Source organism: Dermochelys coriacea, chromosome 5, assembly GCF_009764565.3.
Source record: "Dermochelys coriacea isolate rDerCor1 chromosome 5, rDerCor1.pri.v4, whole genome shotgun sequence".
NCBI classification, from domain to species: domain Eukaryota; kingdom Metazoa; phylum Chordata; order Testudines; family Dermochelyidae; genus Dermochelys; species Dermochelys coriacea.
In genome coordinates this window covers 63,045,548-63,056,925 of record NC_050072.1, presented here as the reverse complement: position 1 = coordinate 63,056,925, position 11,378 = coordinate 63,045,548, and the positions used below count along the sequence as shown (strand labels likewise).

The 11,378-nt window shown below is 39.3% G+C and overlaps 1 protein-coding gene across 5 annotated transcripts in view; it reads right to left on the bottom strand.

Moving 5' to 3' along the window:
* Nucleotides 1-4,386: 4,386 nt before the first annotated feature.
* Nucleotides 4,387-11,378, bottom strand: part of LOC119855862 (endoplasmic reticulum aminopeptidase 2-like) — a 37,396-nt gene continuing 30,404 nt past the window's right edge. For 3 of the 5 annotated variants that reach the window (XM_043515351.1, XM_038402705.2, XM_043515350.1), the window contains 5 exons: nt 10,997-11,181; nt 8,136-8,297; nt 6,802-6,942; nt 5,836-5,917; nt 4,387-4,843 (listed from right to left, as the gene is read on the bottom strand). In XM_043515351.1, coding sequence (XP_043371286.1) covers nt 4,700-4,843; nt 5,836-5,917; nt 6,802-6,942; nt 8,136-8,297; nt 10,997-11,181 — 714 coding nt within the window. In that variant the 3' untranslated portion in view covers nt 4,387-4,699. The remainder of the gene's footprint in view (nt 4,844-5,835; nt 5,918-6,801; nt 6,943-8,135; nt 8,298-10,996; nt 11,182-11,378) is intronic. The other 2 variants (XM_043515352.1, XM_038402707.2) reach the window with 2 other exon arrangements.

The window sequence follows — 11,378 nt, the reverse complement described above, 5'->3', positions numbered from 1 at the left end:
CACAAGTTGGAGAAGACAGGTTATTTTATCTCTATATTTGGTACTGGTGCGACCATTGCTGAATACTGTGTCCAGTTCTGGGGCCCACAGCTCAAAAATGATTGTTGATAAATTGGAGAAGGTTCAAAGAAGAGCCACAAGAATGATTAAAGGATTAGGAAACATTCCTTATAGTGATGGACTCAAAGAGTTTAACAAAGAGATTAAAGGGTGATTTGATTACAGTCTATGGGTATCTGTGTGGGGAACAAATATTTAATAATGGGCTCTTCAAGCTAGCAGAGAAAGGTATAACAGGATCTAATGGCTGGAAGTTAAAGCTAGACAAATTCAGTCTTGAAATAAGGTGTGAATATTTGATGAGAATAATTAACCATGGGAAAAATTGACCAAGGGACATGGTAGATTGTCAATCACTGGCAATTTTTAAATCAAGATTGGATTTTTTCTAAGAAATATGCCCCAGGAATTATTTTGGGAAAGTTTGGTCGCTTGTGGTGTGCAGGAGGTTGGACTGGATAAACAGAGTGGTCCTTTCTGACTTTGTAATCTTCGAATAAGAGAAGAAAAGAAAAACAGACTAATAAAACTATTAACTCTGGATGCTCTGTGTTGATATTCTAGACTTCTGTTTTCTCAAACATCTATTCTTTCCTTCTCTCTGTCTGCTTGAGACCTATTTCAGCACTCCCAGCATTTATGAAAGGTTCTTGTAACACTGTGTGCCTCAATCTTATCAGACCTATCACTGTGAGAGGTGCCAAGATGCAGTTGGAGCATCAGGAATGTTTGCTGCTCAGAATCATCTTGTAGGAAGGAGCCAAAGGCATAGAATCTTTGGGTCAGTTTCTTGAAGGAAGCTGAAATCACCTGACTAACATTACCATTGCTTCTTAGCTTAAGCATGTCCCAGCTGTCCTAACCCAGCTATTGTTTATGGGGGAAATACAAATAGGAAGAATGTTAAACTAATTGAACCAATCAAGCAGTGTGTCCCCTCCACTCTTTTATATTGGTACTGGATTGTATTTCACCAGTACTATCATTTTTTATGATTTATGTGCATGTACTTTAAGAAGAGTGCTATTTTATTCTGGTTTTGGATACTATATTCATTTTAATTTGGATGTACTTTGGGAGGCTAGGAGATGCCATAGAAACATTGTGAATTGTTCTTAAAATTGTTGAAGCTGGTTTACAGAGGAAAAATGGCCTAATGGTTTTGCACTAGCTTAGGCCATGGGAGACTCAGATTCAAGTATCTGCTCTGTCACAGGCTTCCTGAATAACCTTGAACAAGTCACTTAGCCACTTTATGTCTCAGGACAATAGTACTTCCTTACCTCACAGGGGTGTTGTGAGGTGTCAGACAAGAGTAAAGGGGGGACAGAAATACCTGAAACAGAATAAATAGCTTTGTGTGCCTATAAAGAACAAAAAGGAATTGTTTAGCCTTAACTAGTGCAGCATGTGACATTAGTAAGAAGTGATGCAGCACATATGCAAAGTTGCAGGAAAGAGATATTTTACAGAACATGCATAGAGACCAGCATTATATGCGGAGAGTCCAGTGTTTGGTAGCAGCTTGGCCCTGCGTGCAAGCTTGAGCCCCCTGGTGACACACCGCATTAGGTTCCTCCTGGAACCTCACCATCTTTCTCCATTTGCACTCATCATATTACCCAGTGAATGATCAGATTGTTGTCTCAGGCAGTGGTTGAAATATAGTGCAACTCAGAGTATCATTAGGAGCTGGGGAAAGTAAAGCTGATGCTTTCTCTCTCTTGAGTTGTTTTATTCTACACAATAGCACAAGGATTAAGACAAGTGATATGGTAGATGATAACTTGTTTTTAAAAATAGAAGCACTGAAGTTTAATTTTTAGTAATTGTTTTTCGCTGATAATACTTTGACAGCTTTATTGTTCATGATAGCAAGGGCCAATGCATGAATTGTTTAGTTCATCAGACCCTTTTCCTGTGTTATTACCACTGGAAAAAAGTGCATCTCTAAATGGAAGAACATATTAAAGTTTGTGTGTATCCTTTCATATAAAAAGTTAATAAACAGGATCTCTATTTTACATTCACTATTGATTAATATCAACAAACATGGATTTATGGTGATATTGATCATTATTTTATATCAAGATCTTGGTGAAGATAATGCGTCACAGGCAAACATAAAGACAAAGTATATGCTCCAACAGGCTCAAAATTTAATAATAGACTCAAATGACTACTAAATGATAGCATACAATCGTGTGTGGCATTAGTATGTAGCAGCCCACCCACTCAGCTGGAGTAGGAGCAGTAACTCCACCAACTAGTTCTGCTGCAAATTACTGATAGAAGCTTCATAATTTTTAGCATCCCCATGCTAGGAGAGAGGTTCCATAAACCCCATTGTGTGATTCCTAGCTGGAAAAAGAAAAGGAGTACTTGTGGCACCTTAGAGACTAACAAATTTATTAGAGCATAAGCTTTCGTGAGCTACAGCTCACTTCATCGGATGCTCACGAAAGCTTATGCTCTAATAAATTTGTTAGTCTCTAAGGTGCCACAAGTACTCCTTTTCTTTTTGCGAATACAGACTAACATGGCTGCTACTCTGAAACCTGTGATTATGTCTAGCTGGAAAAGCAGCAGTTTAGGAGAAAGGTGAGGGGGCACTCAAGGGAATGGGGTGAACTTTTGTGAGTATAGGCTAAGGTTTGTAAGCACCTCAAAACATACACACGAGGCTAAGTGTAAGTGGGTTTGAGAATCAGTGAGATTATTTCACACAGCTCTACTCATCTGCTCTCCTTCCAGTTGCTGCACATATGAGCATCAACAGTTTCCAGATTTTGTTAAGTATGCCAGGAGGAAAGATTTTTTTTCTGTTAGCCAATAATGGTGTGTCAGGAGTAATAGAATTTGAGAGTCTACGGCAAATTAAGAAAAATCACAGGCAAGCTGAAAGCATTGGAATTTGGCTTTATTCCAGGTCTCCTCCCTCATCATTTTTCTTTGCAGGAAACAGGGTGTCAGCAGTCAATCAGCGAAACACAAGGCAGAAATACAGTATCATCAGAATTCAGAGTAGCAGCTGTGTTAGTCTGTATTCGCAAAAAGAAAAGGAGTACTTGTGGCACCTTAGAGACTAACACATTTATTGGAGCATAAGCTTTCGTGAGCTACAGCTAACTTCATCGGATGCATTCAGTGGAAAATACAGTGGGGAGATTTATATACACAGAGTACATGAAACAATGGGTGTTATCATATACACCATAAGGAGAGTGATCACAGATTGACAGAGCCAGAAGAGTACCCAGAAGTCACTTACTACAGGACAGGCCCAACAAAGAAAATAACAGAACACCACTAGCCATCACCTTCAACCCCCAACTAAAACCTCTCCAACGCATCATCAAGGATCTACAACCTATCCTGAAGGACGACCCATCACTCTCACAGATCTTGGGAGACAGGCCAGTCCTTGCTTACAGACAGCCGCCCAACCTGAAGCAAATACTCACCAGCAATCACGCACCACACAACAGAACCACTAACCCAGGAACCTATCCTTGCAACAAAGCCCGTTGCCAACTCTGTCCACATATCTATTCAGGGGACACAATCACAGAGCCTAATCACATCAGCCACACTATCAGAGGCTCGTTCACCTGCCCATCTACCAATGTGATATATGCCATCATGTGTCAGCAGTGGCCCTCTGCCATGTACATTGGTCAAACTGGACAGTCTCTACGTAAAAGAATAAATGGACACAAATCAGACGTCAAGAATTATAACATTCAAAAACCAGTCGGAGAACACTTCAGTCTCTCTGGTCACTCGATTATAGATCTAAGAGTGGCTATCCTTCAACAAAAAAGCTTCAAAAACAGACTCCAACGAGAGACTGCTGAATTGGAATTAATTTGCAAACTGGATACAATTAACTTAGGCTTGAATAGAGACTGGGAGTGGATGGGTCATTACACAATGTAAAACTATTTCCCCATATTTCCCTTCCCCGCCCCCCCCCCCACTGTTCCTCAGATGGTCTTGTCAGCTGCTGGAAATGGCCCACCTTGATGAGACTGGGGCAGGGACATGATGCAACTAGTCCAAAGTCTTGCAGCAGGTCATTAGTAGACTCACTAATAGAACTCCAGTCTCTGAATTCCTAGTCAAGCATATTAACCACTAGACTATGCTGCCTCTCTGTCTGGAGAAAGTGTCTTGTTTGTTCTAAATTCCTCACCCTTTCTGATTAGATAATTCAACCTAAACCTAACAAGAGAGAAACTATTAGTAAGTGGGTTATTCATGTCTCCTGTGGCCAGAAACCATAAAAAACCAAAATAATAATTCCAATAAACAGCAAGACAAAAAGGCATGGAAAAATTATGTACTCTACCTTTGTACCCATATACCTATCATCAGACAAGTATTTACAGTATTACATTGTGACAAATTATTGAAACAGTTCACAGGCTTCACAATAGATCCTCTTTACTTAGCCAGTTCTGGATCAGTGAAAAGCTTTCTGGACATATTTGAGATTGTCAACATAGCTATATTGTGCGATGGACGGCAAACTCCCCAAATATGCATTTCGACTCCTACATTCAAACGTGCACCACCACAGTGCGGAGTAAAAGGGAAAGTTAATCAAACTGAAATTCTCTCTGCTTTGGAGTGTGGTTCAAAGATTATTTAGCAGCCAGTTCCTTAGACTGTTGAGATTTCTTTTCAGCCATCTAATATTTTTTGTTATGGTTTCCAGCACAACTTCAGTGATTTTTAGCTGTGATCCTTGGTCCTCCAGAGACTTAAAGAAGTGTTTCACCTAGGAGACAGGATATTCATTAATGCCTTGGGAGTTATTTTTCGGAGAAACGTCGGATTTCGCTGCATTTAGACACCTGCTAGGAAAACATAGGCCCAATAACTGGAATTAGTCATCCTGATGGTGGCTCCCTCAAAACTCAGGTGACATGCACTATGCTCTCCCACAAATCCTCTCACACCTTAGGCCAAGTACCCTCCAAAGAATAAAAATTAATTGTTAATACTAAAAATAAAACAAATATATATGTCTATTAAAAATTAACTGAAATATGTGGGCCATTCGGGGAATGTGGGATTGGATGCTATATCCTTCTCCCTCCCCCAACCTTCATCCATTTATTGTTGTTGCTGCTGTTTATTAAGATAGTCTTTGTAGCAAGGAGCATACAATGCCCTCCCACATGCCTGTGCAGCAACCTTAAGTGTTGGCTCCTTAATCATATATGTGGTTATGCAATGAACTCGTGTTTTTTCCCCACATGAAACCAAAATATATAGACTACAGTACTGGCAATTATATGAATAGCCAAAGAATAAATCTCTTTCCACATGCACAGAAAAGAAATGTGTAATAGAACAAGAGATCAAACACTTTTTCTGGACACTAAAATATTACACACATAATCTATGCAACGCTCTTCAATAAGTTACTTTGGAATGACTGCTAACATTTTTTCAAGCTATTAAATGGATTTTCAACTTTAACTTAACTTTCCTTTTCATCACTGTAACACTGAAAGAGCAGGTTTCAGAGTAGCAGCCGTGTTAGTCTGTATTTGCAAAAAGAAAAGGAGTACTTGTGGCACCTTAGAGACTAACAAATTTATTTGAGCATAAGCTTTCGTGAGCTATAGCTCACTTCATCGGATGCAGTGGAAAATAAAGAGCACTTTCTCATGAGGGCTGTTCTGGGTAGTTATGCATTTTTATTTGTTAGCTTAAGAAATGAGATTATAAATTACCAATAAATATTAATAGAAAGTCACAAACCTCTTCTAGCTTGTCTTTGGAGGAAAAGTGAGATGTAGAGCCAACAATAATAGTTCTTATAGAAAAAGAGGCTAATTCAAACCTGTAAACAAGAAAGAAAAACTATACAGTAATATAAACAATATACCGATATCTGAACTGTACTTTGTATCAATACAGAATTTCTTTACTAGTCTCTTTCTAGTACGTGAATATTTTTTAGTTAAAGAACTGGGTATGTTCATGGAGGATAGGTCCATCGATGGCTATTAGCCAAAATTATCAGGGACGCAACCCCATGCTCAGAGCAACCTTAAACCTCTGACTACCAGAAGTCAGGAGTGGAAGACGGGGGTGGGTGACTCCATAACTGCCTTGTTATGTATGTTCTTCATGAAGCTCTGGTACGGGCCACTGTCAGAGACAGGACACTGGTCAAGATGGACCTGATCTGACCCAGTATGGCAGCACCTTTGTTCTTATGAAGTTACACAATCAAATTAAAAATATTTTATAAAACATATATCCTTAGCCATAGGGATTTATAGCCACTGTAGACTATCAAACTGAAAGCATTTTCTACTATCTAATTTGCTTTTCAGTATTTATGTTGTTTGAACTACTCTCCATTTCTTCCAGAGGGACAATAAAAATAGACTAGTCAGTTTCAGCTTGTTTCTAGTCAGTTTCTAGCAGCCCTGTGCAAGCATGAGTCTTGTACCACAGCTTGAAGTGCCGGGCACATGCTTTCTCTCTAATGAAGAAAGACAACCACTACTGTGCTCATTAAATTGTCCCCAGAACCTTCAGGGTTACTTCTTTAGATCAAGTGGTAGGAGCTAGTGCTTTTAGGGCCCACTTCCATAAATGTATCATATAAAAAATAAGATAAATGTCTTCTCTAGTGGAATAAATTATCCCTCTTTACACTCTTTCTTGTCAGGATTTGCCACCAATGGTGGCTAAAGTAGATAAGCAAATACCAACTTTTTAAGAAGTCTGTTCCAGTTTTTTCTGACAAAATTCCAAGCAAGCCCCTGTCCCTCTGGATTTCTGGCAATAGCATGAAGAAGAGCTGCTAGATCCTGAGTCTTGATAACCTCACCTTCCATGCCCAGCTCAATTAACCTGTTCAAATTAAAACAGATCAGACAGTTTCAGCTTGTTTCTACTCAGCTTCTAGGAGGTACTGCTAGACCACTAGTTAACACACATTTCCTTTTGATATTCAAACAGGGGGACTAAGTATAAAATAGGAGTATGGAAAATAATGTGCAGGATGACAGTTCAGTGCTTTAAATATTAATTTGCAAGTTAACTAAGTGGTGCTACTATAACTTTTTCAGATTATTGGAATAACTATACCATTGGCTTATAAGTAATTGATTTCAACAGGGGCTTCTGCATAAAACCTAACATGGTAGGGCCCATAATCATCACGTAAAATGAGGTTCTTCTATTTTGTAAGAGGACTATTGGTTGCTCAGTAACTTCCAGCTCAAATCTTCTCAATTTACAAAGTAAAATGATTTATTTAACTTGCCAACCCTGTAAACTCAGAGTGGTATCTGAAAATCCTGGAGGAGTCTTTTTGGCTATTCATCCACACTAAAGATTCTGCATTCCGTAATTTTGTTGATGATATGCAAGCCAAAATAGAATCGAGCTCACTCTCCTGGAGCAGTATTGGCTCTGGAATGCTAACAAAGACTTGTTTTAGTCACTAATGTACTCAGACCTGACTAAATACAAACAGGAAACACATCTCTTAAGTGAGAACAATTCTTACATGGTTGCTTTTCAGAACAGAACTACACTTCAAAGGTTTTGAATTTCTTTGTTGCATGTACTGTATACATAGAATCTCAAGAGCTGCTTTCTAATGGCCTTTCATGTATCATCAACATCAGGCCAAGATCCCTCAGGGTATCATCTCATCAATAATTATTTAAGAAAAAAGAAAAGGAGTACTTGTGGCACCTTAGAGACTAACAAATTTATTAGAGCATAAGCTTTCGTGAGCTACAGCTCACTTCATCGGATGCATCCGATGAAGTGAGCTGTAGCTCACGAAAGCTTATGCTCTAATAAATTTGTTAGTCTCTAAGGTGCCACAAGTACTCCTTTTCTTTTTGCGAATACAGACTAACACGGCTGCTACTCTGAAACCTATTTAAGAAAGTGATGTAAATAAAAAAAATACAGTTCCACATTTTCAATCCGTTTCCCACTACTGTTGAGATTCTCACGATTCCATAGCGCGTTAGTGAAGGAACTTGGTATTGTTTTGTATTTAATAATTGAGCAAAGACAATTCTTACTTTGTCAGTTTTTCACAGTGCCTGCTGGTTGTTAAAGCATAGAGGATTTTGTTCTTTTCTGCACCTGACATTGAGAGACTATACAGCTTCAGTAGATAATTCCACCCTGCTATTGTCTGTGCTCCAACTGAGTAGACCGTCTTCAGAACATCTGCTGGAAGGCTGTGGCATCAAACAAAGAAGGGGAAAGAGAAGGAGGGTCAAATGATTTTTGTAGCCCTGTGTAGCTCTTTATCCTTTCTGTCTTCACAGATATACAATATTCCAAGAGTCATATGCCAAGTTTGTTTACAATTTATCTTTCCCAATGCTCTCCCATAAAGCTGCACTGAAGGACATGGAAATAGTCAATTTTAGGGCTGTGCAGCATTTTCTACAACTTTTTTCCTGCCCATTTTCATGTCCCTGAAATTTCACAAGAAAATTATTTGGTTGCAAAAACATGCAAAATCAAAGATATTCATGTTACCATCTTAAAACAATTTGGGCCAGTTTTTTTCTGAAAGCTTGAAAAGATTTTTCACTAAAATGGGCCAGTTTAGAGTTTATAAAAAAAATTAGAAAATGCTTAGAATTTGGAGCATTTTATATTATATTGTGAATATTTCACACATCTTTAGTCAAGACATATTTCCACCTAGAATAACACTCCAGAAAGCAGAAATACACTTTTCATCTTTTCTGTGAATCTGTGTATTACCAGGAAATAGCTAGCCTGGAGGGATTCTAGTAATTTTGGACACTGATGATATGAGTTCAGGTAGGATAAGACAAGTGATCAGGTGAATAAGAAATCCTCTTGCCGGAAGTCTACTCAATACTCAAGAAGTCACTGGTCAGATGACAGATGATTTCACCAGCTACCCTGTCCCTAGTCTCTCCTTCTTGGGGAAGATTATGGTGAGCCAACTGTGACATTCACTCACTGTGTGACTTTGAGTGGCTGTAATTAGTACATGGGCTAGAACTTTTTGGCTTCCAGGCCTGTGTTTAGTACACTAGACCACACTCTAGGGAAGAACAGTACTGCAGTCCTTTGGATGGATGGCAGAGCAGTGAATTGACCTATAAACAGATTAGGAGACTTGCAACATTCAACAAGGACTAGAAATGCTACAGTGTACTTGTACTATTAAAAGGCAATGAGTTGTAGAGTCAGGGTGTGGAAAAGGTCAATGAAAACATTTTGTTTCCTGTTACTATATATCATGCACAAGCATCAGAAGTTAAAAAAAAAGAGGAAATATTTGGATATAATTACAAAATAAGGCACAGGGGAGACTGGAAAGTGGACCAGTCTGAGAACTAATTGAGGTTCAAGAGACCAAGGAGAAAATAAATCCCATTACTGCCTGTTCACCAAAACTCTGGTGTTTTGAGACATCATTACAGTACACATGGAGCAGCTGGGGGAAAACAAGCTATTCCAAAGCACACAGTGTAATTAAATGTTAAACAAGCTATCGATTTATCCATTCACCCTCCCAATAACTTTGCAAAAATCTATTTGCCCACCAACCCAAGGAAAGTTACTTCTTTGGATGGGCAAATAAAATATTAATAGTGTTTTCATGATCACCAATCATCATTTTGCAGAGCAGGGGTGTGGAAGTAATTTTCTGCCTGGGCTGGTAAATTTCATGACGATTTTGTAAGGCATGTATTTATGGTATTTCTAGCATATCCATCAGCAGAATAAACCACAACTGTAAAAAGTGTGTTATTTCTGTGTTTAACTGAGTAGGAAATGAAAGAAAGACAAGCACTAAATAATACCTTTAACTGGATTAAGATAGGAACACAGGACTATTGGTGGTAGATGAGTATATTTTGTATCAACTCTTTAGGTTACTCCAGTCAAATATGTCCCCTATGGCTTATCCATTTTTAATATCCAGCAGTGAAGCAACAGTGGGCATCCTTATGAATCAAAACATCCACATTTACAACTTCTTATAGTGTATGGTGCTCATCTATTGTGGTGTTGGGGGACTGTGTAGTACCAGGCTAGTTAGATTTAGTAGTTACATTTACCATGGTACTATGCCTGTGGAATTTTTTTGTCCCACCTAGTGCAGTAAAGTCAAGCATGGTAAGAAAAGGATTATATTCAGCCCCAGGTGCAAGAGGGGTAGGAAGGATGCATGATGAGCCTCCCACTTGCATATCCATGCCCGAGTTGGGAACAATGGTAGACCTTGCACTCATTCAAGCTTCTGAATGCATGAGACTAGTGCCACTGCCAGAGCTTTGTTCTCCAAAGTGGATAAGAAGAGGTTGGGGTCATGGCCCAACAGGCCCTCTGCTGTGTCCAAAGAAACTAGGAAGGCTAGACTTTGTACAGTGCACTCTTATAAAGGGTGCTGCAGTGGACCCCTTTTCCTGGAGCTCCAGCAAGCACTGGGCCTCAGACACAGTGCCTCCTAGAGTTACTAATGTGGCTGTGCACCTCTGCCCCTCCACCAGGGCATGACTGCACTGAAGAGTTACAGCCAAGGCCTAAACTTTGATTTTCTTTTAGCTATATGGACAGGTGGCTTTTTCAAGTCAGGACAAATGAATAATCCAGAGGCCCAGACTGAACTGAAAAAGCAGGAGAGAAAGCACAGTGAGCAAAGTCAGTAGAAAGGAGCAAGCAGCTGAAAAGTAATTAATACTATCTAACCTATTTGTTGATACTATACTGTAAGTCACACACACATACTAGAAGAAAAGGTTATTCAGTGCGTTTTTCCCATTCCAGACTACAAAAAGTTTCCTATTCCAACTTTCCTGTAAAACCTTTGCTAGAAAAGCAAACTAAACCCCAGTACAGGACGCCTAAGTGAAAAGGAATGTTAGAAAGCAGGTAAGCCATTTACTTTAATGTCCCACCAGATCCCATCCACTTGCTGAAAAGCTCATTTGCCTTCTGGATACAGGGAGGATATTGTAGCTCACACGCAAGCTTGAGGAGATCAGAACGAAGCATTCTGTCAGAGACTGAGCCCTCATCACTCCATGTCTGCTTGTCAATCACTGGCTTAAAATGCTGCAGGATGTACAGCTGCAGAAAGAACAGATCATAGTTAGGCCCTAGTGCCACAATCTATGTAGTGCTGTGTTACCATATATAAACCTACTTTTCAACAGTTACCCAGTTGTACTCCACTCATTAGAGCTACAGTATTCAGAAGCCATACTCAAATCTGCTATGGTATCTACTCCCAAACACTGTTTTAGGCTGAGTTCTTTTAACAAAAC